This window comes from Plasmodium gonderi (assembly GCF_002157705.1).
Source record: "Plasmodium gonderi DNA, contig: Chr05, whole genome shotgun sequence".
Taxonomy (NCBI): domain Eukaryota; phylum Apicomplexa; class Aconoidasida; order Haemosporida; family Plasmodiidae; genus Plasmodium; species Plasmodium gonderi.
Genome location: NW_021628930.1, coordinates 271,489 through 286,131, shown reverse-complemented (window position 1 = coordinate 286,131; position 14,643 = coordinate 271,489). Strand labels below are relative to the sequence as shown.

General features: G+C 28.9%; 5 protein-coding genes across 5 annotated transcripts; 2 read left to right on the top strand and 3 right to left on the bottom strand.

Moving 5' to 3' along the window:
* Positions 1-426: 426 nt before the first annotated feature.
* Positions 427-2,978, top strand: PGO_050810 (alpha/beta hydrolase; the record flags this gene model as incomplete). The annotated part of the gene is made up of 5 exons (XM_028686459.1): positions 427-912; positions 1,147-1,727; positions 2,063-2,100; positions 2,303-2,647; positions 2,878-2,978. 5 exons carry the CDS (start codon positions 427-429, stop codon positions 2,976-2,978), a joined length of 1,551 nt encoding a protein of 516 aa, XP_028542260.1.
* Positions 2,979-4,148: 1,170 nt separating this feature from the next.
* PGO_050800 (hypothetical protein, conserved) lies at positions 4,149-5,894 on the bottom strand (the record flags this gene model as incomplete). The annotated part of the gene is made up of 1 exon (XM_028686458.1): positions 4,149-5,894. One exon carries the CDS (start codon positions 5,892-5,894, stop codon positions 4,149-4,151), a length of 1,746 nt encoding a protein of 581 aa, XP_028542259.1.
* A 1,405-nt stretch (positions 5,895-7,299) lies between these two features.
* On the bottom strand, positions 7,300-8,619 carry PGO_050790 (lipoate-protein ligase B; the record flags this gene model as incomplete). Its single annotated transcript, XM_028686457.1, has 1 exon — positions 7,300-8,619. The coding sequence occupies one exon, from the start codon at positions 8,617-8,619 to the stop codon at positions 7,300-7,302; it is 1,320 nt and encodes a 439-aa protein (XP_028542258.1).
* Positions 8,620-9,534: 915 nt separating this feature from the next.
* On the bottom strand, positions 9,535-10,072 carry PGO_050780 (hypothetical protein, conserved; the record flags this gene model as incomplete). Its single annotated transcript, XM_028686456.1, has 2 exons — positions 9,535-9,687; positions 9,998-10,072. 2 exons carry the CDS (start codon positions 10,070-10,072, stop codon positions 9,535-9,537), a joined length of 228 nt encoding a protein of 75 aa, XP_028542257.1.
* Positions 10,073-11,473: 1,401 nt separating this feature from the next.
* Positions 11,474-13,528, top strand: PGO_050770 (DnaJ protein; the record flags this gene model as incomplete). Its single annotated transcript, XM_028686455.1, has 1 exon — positions 11,474-13,528. The coding sequence occupies one exon, from the start codon at positions 11,474-11,476 to the stop codon at positions 13,526-13,528; it is 2,055 nt and encodes a 684-aa protein (XP_028542256.1).
* Between the last annotated feature and the right edge of the window lie 1,115 nt (positions 13,529-14,643).

Below are 14,643 nucleotides of genomic sequence, written 5' to 3'. Positions count from 1 at the left end.
TAATTTTTTGTATAAATTAAAGTCTATTTTGCAGATACCCGTGCTGCAGATTAGACATATTGAAAGAAATGTGAGTTTTTTTTTTTTTTTTTTTTTTTTTCTGCACAATTTAACAAAACACTTTGCGACAGTTTTTATTTTGTCTAGAATATAACTTTTACTAGATAGGAAAAGTATTAGTACTTGTGTATGTATGCATATATGTTGACGCAAGGAGGGAGGGGTAAAAACAGATGCACATGAGAAGGGCACGCATTCTTAGATATTCTCAAATATGAGATGGAATGGAGATCAAAAGTAATAAAATAATAATGTAAAATAAAGTAATAAAACATATGTATATATGCAAGAGAAATCGATAGAAGAAGTTGGGGGTTTACTGGATGTGCAAGAAAAAAAAAAAAAAAAAAAAAAAAAAAAAAAAACATGTTTCATTTATATGAACTATTAATGTTCTTTTTAAGACATCCAAGAGACAAATATAATGAAGAGTTTTTAGGTCCAATTTTTCTACATTTTTATGATAAAAATTATTATAGAAGAGACTTAATAATAAATAATAGAAGAGGGGAAAAACTCAAGTGTTGTTTTTTTACTCCTTTTAATTATAATGAAAATACACCTTGTGTTATTTACACTCATTCGAGTTGTAGCTGTCAACTGGAGGTCTTGGATATATTACATATTCTCTTTGTATGCGAGTGTTCTATTTTTTCGTATGATTGTTCAGGATGTGGATTGTCTGACGGGTACTTCTCCACAAGTGGTTGGAATGAGTCACAAGATCTATTTTTAATATTGCACCATCTACGAAATGTAGAGAATATAAAAAATTTTGCACTTTGGGGAAAATATTCTGGTGCAGTGAGTTCTATAATTACGGCTTCCCTCGATGTAAACATCAAATTGCTGGTAAGACGTACCCAATTAGGTGATGCACAGTGAAGATCATTACCCAACTCACTGGTGAACCGAACCGGTCAAGATCAACATCTACGAGGCAACATCTAAGTGACACCAATTTAAGGGGGTTGTCTAATATAATCGATTGGTTTATTCCATACCTCCTCACCCATGCATCTGAACACATATCTATTAATTCATACCACCTCACCCCGTATCACCACTACTCCTTTTGCTTAACAGATCCTGGACTCTCCCTATGTGTCCTTGGCTGAGCTATACAAGACGACTTTCCACTTAGGAGAAAAAGGAAAGGGAGAGATAATTTTTAAAAATATGTGCTTATATTTTGCTAGAAGAAGAATAAAAAAAAAATTCAACTATGACATAGATAATATATGTCCAATATTTTTCATCGAAAATGTAACTATCCCTACAGTTTATATAATTTCAAGAAATGACAAATTTGTGCATCCAGCTCATACTTTATATCTAGCATATAAACAGCATAGCTCAAGAAAAATTATTTATATATGTGAAAAGGCAACACATTCATATGAATCTTTTTCTTATGAAAATAAATTAACAGCAGCTATTAAGTCTGTGTTATTTGGTACACTAGGAGATATAAAAAATATATTTAATGTGTATACATACACTAAAGTTTTTAATGAATTGATGGAAAAATATGCTTACGAATTTCATTTTATTGATTCCTTAATAAATAAAAAATTATGCAAAAAAAATAAAATAATAGACGAGGTGAAAAAATTTATATACTTTAAATACCAGTCTAAGATTTCTCTTGCTTCGTCTAGCTTCAAGTAAGTCATTCCGAGGGAGAAAGCAAACATAAAAATAAACCATGTATATACATTAGAGAGACTTCCACAAAAAATAAAATAAATAAATTGCGCAGCAAAAATAGAAAGAACAAATACATAGACATGCTTCAACTTCTACTAATATGTAAATCGAGCTGTAATCATTCTATTGTATATATGCCTATGGAAGGGGAAGAAAGTGGCAAGAAGAGGCAAAAAATTGTTCACCATTATTAAAATTATTAGAATGGAAAATCCATATAAATCAAGGAGTTTTAAAATTCATTACTCATTATTCACACTATTTTTTTTTTTTTTTTTTTAAACCCATTTAGCCTATCTACTATCGATTCCATTCGTGGCACAAATACAAGTATGATTTTTCTTCTCTTTTAGAAAAAATCTTTATACACCACCATTACTTAAAATCCTTTGTCTAAATGTACGTATCTGCCATATTTAATTAATTGAGGAATAATACTCAACCTAATTTGAGCTTCTTTGTTTGTTTCACTTTTATGTTACCTATATTGTTATACCCTACTTTCACCCCTCATCACAATCACCAATATGAACAGGAGAAAGTGATTACATGCAGTACGAGTTATCAAGGAATACCATATCTGGAAAGTACAGTGGGTTAAAAGAAGAACAAAATGGACAAGATGATCATCACGCGTTAAGCGAGGAAAATGGCGGATGTGATGAGAACGAAATGACTGATGAATATGAGTACCCATTTCACGACGTTAATGACATAATAATGAGTAATCCAGATGACTTGACAAAAAAGTCCCCCTTCAAAAGCTACGACATGAATAATGTATCTAAGTTCAACCAAATATACCATGAAAGTGAAGACAACCATGGAAAATTTAAAATATTTCACATGCAAAGTGCGAGAAGTTCACTGAAATCAAGTAAGAAAATGAAAAAAAAAAAAAAAAAAAAAAAAAAATTTACATACATGAGACGCGGGTCTCAAAATAGACCAAATTAAAAATCCCTAAAATTTATACACAATCTAACTTATATATATTAAGAATAATCTTCAGTGATTTATTAAATTCATGTAGTACATATTTCTCACTAGATATACTGAACTTTCCCCCTCCCCTCCCATAACTTTTTTTTGTTTTTCTTTCAACAGAAAAAAACACATATAAGAAATCCTTAACATGGGATAGCAAATTGCAGAGCTCGGTTACATACTTTAAGGGAGATTACCCCTTTAAACTGCAAAAAAATTAACAGTTTCACGTTATTTTAATTGTGTACCATTCCTAATATTTTCGGTATGCTACAATTAAGTACATATGTACATAATGTTAAAATGAAAGCAGATAAAAATTTTTTTTTTTTTTCCTATGTTTAGACGACCCGACACACCCCATATGCATGACATTTTTTAACCTGTTCACCTTTTCTTTCTACGCATAAAAAACGTTAATAAAAGTTTTTATTTTATTAAAAATATCTATCATTAGTTAAATTTACAAAAATAATGATTTATATTTTTAAGTATTTGTGTATATACTTTAAACTAGAACAATTCGTTATATATCACCTCGTATGAAGGTGTGTAACCTTGGTATATGTATTTATACACTATTGTATTTAGAACAATAGTTAGAGTTATGGTTATTTTATTATTATTTTTTTTTTTTTTTCTGTTCGCATGTCTCACTCCAATGTAGACTTCAACAACCTTTTCAAAAAAAAAAAAAAAATAAAAGGAGGACAAAAATATAAGTACAAAAGCATGTATATTATTAAATAGATTCCCTATTTTAACATATCAACCTAGGTTTTTAAGTAATGTAATAAAGGAATAATTAGCAACATGTTGTGATTTCAATGTATACATAATAACATGGAGAATGCATCTAAAATTTTTTTTTTTTTTTTTTTTGCATTTTTTCAGAAAAGTGATAATGTAACGGAAGAGGCAAAACTGTGCGTATGCCCCTTTTCCACTATTTAAATGTTTCATATTTGTTAGAATTGTTTAAGAATGTATGAAAAGTTTTATGATTTCATCTTGCTTATCGAACAAATAATAAAAACAGGAAATATCGTTTACCCACATGATGATTGGGTGAGAAAGGGGGGGGGGAAAAACAAATGTATCATGACAAAACATGGAAAAATAATAAACAAAATTATGCTGAAAAGACAAAATGGTAAGTTTTGGTGTATCGACAAAATGGCACACAATAACACAGTGTAGAAACCTGTAAAAGCCTGAAAATGTGCATACATTCTTTACTGAAACAAGAATTTTTCCTAGAAAAAAATAATGCATATGGGAGAGCGCATAAGACACAACTGAACTATCCTTTATATATCATACAAGCGCCAGATTTTTATGAAAAGGGAATCGATATATGTATACATGTTGACAAATATACTTCTATGCGATCATTCCCCACCACAACACTTGTTCATAAAGTTACAAAATCCTGATTTAAACTTTCGCTCTTTTGGAACATATTCTAAAATGGTGGCAGGACGGACGGATACAATTGCATTTCCATTGCTATTTGCATAGGATGGCATAAAATTCAATTTATTTCTTCCCGGTTTGCTTCCACCTGACTGATTCCTACGCTCATTCTGTGATGAAACATAATTTTCCTTATAAACATGCATGTTTGATGGAGTATGAAGTGTATGTTGTTCCGTTTCCATATGATCCTTCAAATTTGTGCAATAGCTTAGTTGGTTCACATTTTCTTCTATCGATTTGGAAATATCTGGTTTGGAGTTATTTAAAGATCCTCCTCTTATTAATTGCTCGTTAATTAATTCGTTCATATTATATTCGTTGTACCTGTTGATTGAATTATTATAGTTAAAGACGTGATTATTATTCATGACATACATATTGCTGCTATCCATGTTGTTCCCCATACTGCTACTATCTAATATTTTACCACTCCTTTCGACTGATATTGGATTTAAAGATACATTATAACTGCTTTCCACTGAATTCACATACCCTGGTTCTAATGATTCACGCAACTCTTCCTTTGTCGTGGGAAGATGTACGCTAACGTGCGTTACGCTAGATTTTTTATGTCGATTATCTGTGTTGTAATAATTGTTTTCCATTCGATTTTGCATGTAATTCTTTAAGTTACTTTCTTCGTTAAGTAGTCTTTCCACAAATGATGCATTTTTTTCGTTCGATATACATCCCTCCTCGTTCATTACATTTTCTTCGTTTGATGTACTTCTCTCGTTAAGTATGTTTTCCTCATTCGATACATTTCCCTTATCCGGTATGCCTTCGGCACTAACCATTCGTCCCCCCTTTTCCAAAATTTGTTCATAATGAATATCATCATCATGGGTAGCGTCATTATACATCGTTTCGTTTTTATGCTGTAAATTTCTTTCATAGTTATCTTCATCCGATTCGATGCTATCACCATAGTGACCACTTTCATTTTTCCTTTTAATTTTCTCTATTTCGAAGGAAGGGGACACTCTCATGTGTGAATATACAGCAGGAGAAGAGTTATTCTGAGATTCCATATTTCTATATGTTTCTTTATTGTAAATATCCTGATTTTCATTCATTACGTTTACTGTGTAAAAATTGTTGCTTCCGGAATTATTCCTTTGTATGTGTAAAATATTCTGTTCATACTCATTTTTGGTATTATTTATATTTATTTCTTTTTTTTTCATTTCGCAAATTGAAGGAATTTCTATCGTATCAATTAAAGTTTCTTTTTCTATTCTTTTTACTTTAAGAACAGGAACAACGCGCTCAATTATTAAAGGAACTTTCTTTTCTATTATATTTTCCTTATGAATGTAAACAGGTATTTCTACAATTTTATTTCTATATTCTATTTTGGGAATATGCACAATTTTTTCTTTTTCTACTAATTTGGGCTCATATTTAATTTTGTCTAAATATATCGGTTTTGATATGTGCTTTGTCTTGTATGTTATTATTGGTTTTATAACGTCTACATATTTGTTTACGTACTTTATTTCTTCTTTTTCTATGATTTTTTCTACATACTGGGTTACAGGTACTTTAACCACCTTTTCTTGACGTATGGGCTTTAGGATTTTGTTCCCAAGGTTTTTTGAATGCTCAAAGGTATAAGGGACGTTCATTATATGTGCATTTTCCATGTTATTTTTCATTTTGATTACATAAATGTGTAAATGTTAGGGTAGGGAAAAAAATGTAAAGGTGTGTGTATATATATGTGTATAACTAGCTTCTGGAATGTATTATATTGCTTTTTATTTGAGGAGGAACAGGATATATGAACTAAAATTATAAGTATCAAATATTTTTATGCAACAGGAGCATATTACTAATTGTTAAGACAGTTGACAAAAGCGAAAAATGTAAAGGGGGACTCATAAAAATACACAAGTATATAAGGATAAGGGATTGAAATTGTTTTATCCATGTGTGCCTCACACACAAAGGAGTGAATATGTACTTATACAAAAAGGTGTTTAATTAAATTGGCTCCTTTATAAAATGGCAGAGAAACAAAAAAATCATTAAAAACAAGACAATATTAAGGAAAAAAATCATATAAATACACTACAAATGTATCACACAGTGCTTTGCGTAAAAAAATGACAAATTGTGTGTCTGAATATGTTACAGAATAAAAAGAGGTCAAGTGATGATATAAGACAGTGGAGATAATTTAAATAAAAATTAAATGAAATATATTCTCTCACCATTAAAAGTAATTTTTTTTATTTCTCTTATTTTGTTTTGTTACTTTTTTTTTTTTTTTATATTACCATTACATATGTTTGTATGAATGTTTTTTTTTTTTTTTTTTTTTTTTTTTTATATATTTAAATAAAAACTTTTTTTTTTTTTAAAAAATATAAAATTTTAGTTTAAACCCCCCAAAAAAAAAAAAAAAAAAAAAATATACACATGCTCACCATATTAGCTACCTAAAACGCTATTTATTTCGAAATGAATATTTACATTGTGCTAACAAAATAGTCTATATCCAGGTTGGTGCATTAAACCAAACTCGCAGCTGTGGAAAATAAGCTGCATTAACTTTTCATAGGGACATTAAAATTTGTTGTGCCCCCTTTTAGATACTTTTTGGCGTCAAAAAAAAAAAAAAAAAAAAAAAAAAAAACATATATTGATCATATTGATAATTTATATAAAAATAGGCAACTCTTCTTTTATTTAGAAAAATTAAAAATAGGCTAAATTAAATTGAAAATTGGAGTTTTCACCTAAGTTTTTATAATTCCCAATGTTTTATGGAATGCGTATGTTAAATTCTTTTTTTTTTTTTTTTTTTACAACTTGTTAGCATGCATGTTAACTTTTTTTTTTTTTTTTTTTTTTTTTTTTTATTAAAATATACAGATAGCTATTTTAAAAAAAAAAATTATAATATAGCTTTTTTTACAAAATTTTATAGAATATATCATGCTACCGATAAACGTAATTGTTTCTATGTTTCTCTACTCCTTATGCTCTTTAACTTAATAACCTTGTTCTGGAAATGTTCATCTGTTGATATTATCAACAATAAATACAGGGGGAATTTTAAAGAAAAATTCTGCATATGTCATTTGAAACCTTTACCTTTGCATTATAAATAGTTCTTATAGAGTGTGCAAAGTTAACTGCTAATTCCTTGAGCAATGTACTCTGTAAAGCTGTTTCTTTTTCTCTTTCGTTCTCCATTTTGATAACTATTTTTTTTTCATTTTTTACTTCATCTAGCTCATGCAATGAAGTGTAATCATCGTGTCGCATGCCACAGGATAATAGATATTTCAAAAAATTGTTGTCAATGTTGAAATTTAAAGCCATCCCATGCATAGATATGTATTTTCTTATTTTCACACCGACTGATATAAGCTTTTTATCTTTGTGAAAAACTCCGATTGAACCTTCTTTGGTGTGTGCATTTATTTTAAACTTTTCCAAAGTTTTAACTCCAATTTTCTGGAAATTATTTATTGTTTTATGTAAGTCAAACGAGTGTTCTGTCTTTTTGATATCGTTCGTATCCAGTTCATCGGGTAATGTGTATTTGTTATATCCTTCCATATTAATGTCTCCTTTTTCGTAATCATAATTGTGTTTGGGCTGATGGACAATGTCCCTTTCACTATAATTAGAGGTATAGTTTTTTAAATCTAAAATAAAATATAGGACTAGTTGTCCAGGTCCATGATATGTTGCTTTTCCTCCTCTGTTAATGCGATATATTGGTATTTTTGTTTTATTTATATTTTGTGAAAAGTTCTCAAAATAATTTTTTTTTTCATTATAAGTTTCGCACTTTTCTATTTCGTTTTTAATACATTCGTATTTATTAACAAATTGAATAACATCGCTTGATACGAAGTTGTTATTGATATCTCCTAACTCCTCTACAAAATAACTTTTTTTATCCAAAAGAATATCATTCAAGTGCGCTGAGCTTCCTAAGGTGTAACAGGGAGTATGTTGAAGCATAAAGCAGAAATCATATTTTTTGAGATTTTTTTCAAACTTTTTAATTTTACTGCATTCCGAATTGTTGGAAAAAGTATGTATCTTATTTTCATGTTTTAAAATAATTTTGGATTGATGTAAAATGTGTTGCAGTTCAAAGGCTAATTTATAATTTATAAGTTTTTCGCTTAAGTCAAAAATGAAAATTTTATTTGTTAAATGCACTTTTTGTATGTTGTGTTTTTTCTTTAAGAATTTGTTAGGGGATTGGACAAAAGATTTTCTGTGTTTCCTATATTTCACACCCTGCAGATGCACACACACTATGCTTAGGATTTTTTTTTCATTCTTTAATCTTTTCGTAAAGCAAAGAACCATAATGGTTAGAGTAACCTGTACGAAAAGGAGTTTTTTAATCATTTAAATAGAAGGGGGGATGGTGTGAATCTAAGCGTTATTCGTTGATACTTTCATCGATGGTCTCGGTACAAAATAAATTTGTAAATTTATAAATTATGTGTATATGTAACAACGTAAGCAAATTTATTTGTTTTTTAATTCATTAGCAACCAGTTGGATGGGATAACTTTTTTTCATTTTTTTTTTTTTTTTCCTCAATAAATCAGCGATCAATCGAATTAACAACAAAAATGGGGTTTCTATATTTCTTACAAAGTTATGGGCACCCATAAAGTGATAATAAGTGTGTCGTAATGCCATTATCCATATTCCATTTGTAGAAATATATCGTGTTCTTTCGAAAAAGGAAAAAAAAAAAAAAAAAAAAGTTAAATGTTTTTTCAAAAAACATTTCGTCGAAAAAAAAGTTGACATCAATATGACCAAAAATTGTAAATAACACAACGTGTGGGGTCTACTCTTATGTTTTTTTTTTTTTTTTATATCAAAATAATAGTCATTTTTTTTGTAATCTTTTGCTTTTTCTTCAAATTGTTCCAAAGATAGATTTTTTTGTGAAATGAATTCGTGTTTAGTTTTATTTAATTAAAAAAAAAAAAAAAATGTATGGAAAAATGTGTAAAAAGATAACATATACTAATAAATTTTAAAGTGAAATTGTGTTTAAGGAAATTAAAAAAAATATGCAGCTCGAGTATTATACAATGGCCACACAAAAGGAACATATTGGGATAATTAAAATGGAATGGATTAAAACTAAAGAAAAAAAAACAAAACAAAATAAAACACCATGGGTTGCGGAATAACAAGTTATAAAATTCGAATATTTCACATAAGCATGTCTACAACCCATTCACCTAAGAATGTGTTCTTTGTAATGAAGCAAAGAAGGAGTTTCCTCCAGTAACACCCATTTCAGCCGATTAATATTTTCGGAATTAATTTAAAGGGGTTCGTCGTAAATTCATCATTGTAGTAAAGTCCATATCCAAATATGAAGGGTGTGAAGCAGTAAAATAGGAGTGGCCTTATGATGTAATCACACAGATGAACTGATAGGGTATATGCCTGAAAAAAAGTTGAGGTAGTAATGGTAGCAAATAATGATGCAAAGTTCATGATGCATTATGGAAAAATGGGTACGCACAATGTTAACATTATTTTGCATATATATGGGAATGCAATTTGGAATAGAAGTATGATTGAAAGAATGGAAACAGTGATACACAGAAATATTTTCTCAATCATTTTTTCTGCACTGTGTAATTTATGCAGCATTAGAAAGAAAAGAAAAATTATTATTCTTTCAGTCCGCTTGTGTGTGCTTTGGTGGAATATATATATATATATATATATGTTCATATACATATTGTTTTACCTTGTTAATTAGTTTGGCGGATAGGGAGTTATCGTTACCCTTTCCTTTTATGGATTCCTGTTTGTTAAAATTCATCATTCTTAGGCTGGAGCAGAGAAGTCAATTCAACACAAACTGTGGCCTGATATTATGGCTTTACTTTGTGGTGGTACGTTTGAAAGTTTACGATGATAGAAAAAAAAAAAAAAAAGCAGAAAATAAATAAACATATAAAATAGAAAGCACTTGTTTTGCTTCTTTTCTTTTCACTTCCTTTCGTTTTTGTGTTGCCTATTTCTTTACTCTTTTTATTTTATTTTATTTACTTTTTAATTGCAAAAGTGACAACTTGCTATCAGATGGCTTTTCTCATCAGTTAATTGATAAAAATCATAATATGGGTTTGTACGAATTAGTGTAACTTCATTAAATTGTGGTTTCATCAAATAAAGCGTGGAACACTTCTCATCTAATAGGATTAATCAAAGCACTTGCTCATAGGTCGAGCAAAACGAAAAAAAAAAATTTTTTTCTTTTTTTTTTTTCCAAAAGGCTAAGTGTTACGACGTAAAGTGATATAAAAAAAAAGTGGTGTTTTTTCGTATGACCATTATTTGTTTCGTAGGTCCCATTTGAAAAGGAAAAAAAAAAAAAAAAAATATTATTTTGACAATTTTTAATATAAAAGTCGGAAGAAAAAAAAATAAAAATACGGCGTGTGAGATTGGCTAATGAAATAAGGAAAAAAAAAAAAAAAAAAAAAAAAAAAAAAAAAAAAGGGGGGTGAAATTGGCTAATGAAAAAGAAAAAAAAAAAAAAAAAAAAAAAAAAAAAAGGAAATTCAGTTAAAAGAACAAGCATATTTAAAAATTTCAAAAAGCACGAAACGCATGAAAAATAGTTATGTAACCTTATCATGGGGGGGTGGGGGAAATTGTGTTTTTTAAGATTTCACCGCGCTTTAATCCAACCAAAAGGCAGTGATGCAAATGTATTTATTTTTATTTTATTTTATTTTATTTTTTTTTTTTTTGCCATTTACGAATTAGTCTTAAACATGCCTTATTTTATTTTGCCACATTTACACATGTCAATAATTATATGTGCATTTTTTACATGTGTATACTAACCCTTCCTTATTTTATTTGTAAAGGGGAATACACAGAAGAATTAGCTCGCTGTGTGTTTGTGAAATATTTAAGAGTCTTTAGTGTTTCGTCTTGTTTCACTGCGGTTGCATTTACGTATTAGGCTATTTGTAAATCCCCCTTTTTGAGTTTTTTTTTTTTTTTTTTTTTTTTTTTTTTCTTTCGCACGATTTTGCAAAAGAAACGCGGCTAAAAAAGTGACCTCCATGTGTACACACAAAAACAGACGCCAAAAATAATACTAAAGTTAAAGGTAACAATAACAAACGCTGACAATAACACTAAAGTTAACAGTAGCGCTAAGACGAACGCAAGCTTTCCTGGTGAACACTTGATACCGAGCGAAAAGATGAAACGCATGTCATCGTACGACACGGGAGCAGAGTCATCGGACCTGAGTTTAGACAGCCAGAAGGGGAAATCTAAGGGAAAAGGAAAGAATGCTAAGAATGGGGTTGAATACAATGAGGAGAAGGAAAATAAAAAAAACGACCAGAAGAAAAAAAGGGATCACAAAGATAAGAAAAAGAATGAACATTCTGAAAAAAGAAACCAAGAAGGTAATAACAATAATAAGAACGTGAAAAACAATCAGAAAAATGCTGTCGATATGTATAAAAGTAAACTAAAATTCTTATTCGATAACATAATTATAATAGGAATTATTTTATCCTTTATGACATTGATATCGTTTAAATATTTGGAAGAAAAATATTCAATGGAATCTTATTTCGAAGATGGGGATTCTTTTGATTATTATGAAGTGTTAAAATGTAAAAGAGGAGATAGTATACATAAAATAAAAAAAAGTTATCGAGATTTGTCTAAATTGTATCATCCAGATAGTAATAAAAATTGTAAAGATTGTGATAAAAAGTTTAGAGATATTACAAAAGCATATAAAACATTATCTGATCCAAGGTTAAAAAAAGCATATGACAATTCAAAAGGAAAAGTGTTAAAATTGATTGAATCGAATAGTATAAATTTGAGCATGAAAAATTTTACCGATTTCGTAGAAAATTCAAATGACTATTGGCTTATACAAATATATTCTGATACAGATCATCTTTCTTTGAATTTTTCGAATATATGGGAAGAAGCATTTGATAAATATCATGAGTACATTTCATTTGGAAGAATAAATATATTAACAGATAAAAAATTAGTAAAAAATAAAATTCCATTTAATGTGAAAATTTATCCTACGATTTTTATTTTAGCTCCTGATGGAACTTACCAATTATATTCAAACATTTATAATGCCACATCTAAAGATTTTCAAAATTTTATTGTTAATAATTATCCAAGTTATATTTACAACATAGATGTATTTAATAAGGAATATTATGCTTTCGAGAGAAAAAAAGATCTTGTTAGTAAAAACGGATCCACACATATTGATAAAAATAACAAAGTTATACTCTTGTCAAACAAGAAGAAGTTAAGTCTCCAAGCTAAACACATTACACTCAAGTTTAATAACATCTACACAACTTATGCCATTAGATATAATGAAATTGACCTCATAACCAATGAACCACTCAAAAAGGAAATAATAGATGCTCTAAAAGTGCTAAGTGTTAAAAAAAATGAATATTTAAAAGAAAATGAAAGTATTGATTATTTCATACTCGTTAATAACAAAAGCCAAGTGAAAATTATAAGACGCATTTCAGCTACCAACATCAAAAATGTGTACAATGATGCATTACAAAAAAATTTAGTGGAAGTTAATTCCATAAATATAGATTCTGTGTGTTCAACTGTGGGTTCTAGACACACCTATTGCTATGTTACCATTATCGACAAATTGAATAATGAAACAACTTTGAATACTTTGAAAAAAATTTATCAATATATAAATAATTCCTATACAAGCTTTACATCTAAATCAAGTGCAGAATACATAGACAATCAGATGTTCATACAACCTGTATACGTTTTGAAATCCAGTATGACCAAAAATTTCTTCAAATTTGTAAAGGATAAATCTATCAACACGTATGATTCTTTCTTTCTTGATTACTCATCAAATACCTTTGCAACAATTAACGAGATAAAAAATTTAAGTAACTATTCCCAGAAAAAAGATGATTTATTTTTTCTCTCCAACATTTACAAGGATATAGAAATTTTAAATTTTGAAAAAATACCAAAATATTGCCTTCCTATGGGAATCAATTGCTTTTATAACACCAAGATAACCTTTTCATACAAACTTTATAACATTTTTAAGAAAACTTCAAAATCCCAAGTTATCTTGTCATCTATTGTAGGTTTTCTAATGTATCCTTCCTTTAAGCAATATGGGAAATTAAAGTATGCTTATTTGGCTGCCTCAGTAGGAGCCACTTTTCTTGTAACGAATTTGAAAGAGTTTTTCCTCCTCTTGGTAAGTTAATATTGAGAAGGCATTTCTCTCTTTGCTTTGTGAGGCATAATTCTCCTTTTTGTAACATATGTTTCATGTCATATTGTATGTAATTTTTTCTCATTCCATATTTTTCTTTTTTTTTTGTTTTCCACCAAATACAGGGTGTGTCTCACACACCCTCTATGTATATGCTATGGTTCGCTATGCAATTCCTATATTTGCATGACATCATTTTTTTTTTTTTTTTTTTTTTTTTTCTGCATTGCACCAGTTTTTATTCAATGTTAATTATTGTACATAATATGATGAAGACGTTGAACTATCACCTTTATGAAAAATATTAAATCATAAGCTTTTATGCATTTTTTTTTTTTCCTGATACATTTTTGAAACTGGATAATTTGAGCTTCGTTTTGGGGGGAGCGGGGGAAATGCTGGGCGAGGTTTAAATAACCCCAACTGGGAGTGATACACATATGTATATATATACACACACATATATCTGTATATATTTGTTCGTTCATTTGTTTGTACATACACTCACTTCCTTATCTCTGTGAACACTTCGCCTTCTGCTTTTTCTTATTTTATTTAAGAATTTAATGTCCCCTTTTTTAGGACATATTATTTCATAATCGGTAATTTTTTTTTTTTTTTTTTTTTCTTTTTTCCTCGCCCATCCTGTCCAATTTGACAAATTACCAGATGGGGTAAAAACATTGTGGCACCAAAAATGTGCAATTTATTTCTCTTCTGTTATCATTTCATATAGCTTGTTAAAAGCCGCTACCCATCCATGTACATATGTATGTACAGATAAGTAATCTTTTATATGGTCTCAAATGTGTTTTTGCTTTATAGTGTCTCATTTTGAAATGCATACTGTTAGCAAAGTGTTGAAAGCTGCAAGGAATTATCTTGAAAAATACAGTTGCTTCTCGATTGTGCCTTGCACCCTATCACGTTAATAATATCCATAATCCATAGATTTTTACATAATGTACAATTGAACCGAGGATGAATCATATTAATAGAAGTCCACTTTTGTCAGTAAGAAGAATTCTATACTTGGCCCCATGATGTGGAATTTCTTTTCTTTTTTTTTTTGAAATTCTTTAACTCCTTTGTGGATTTATTACGAC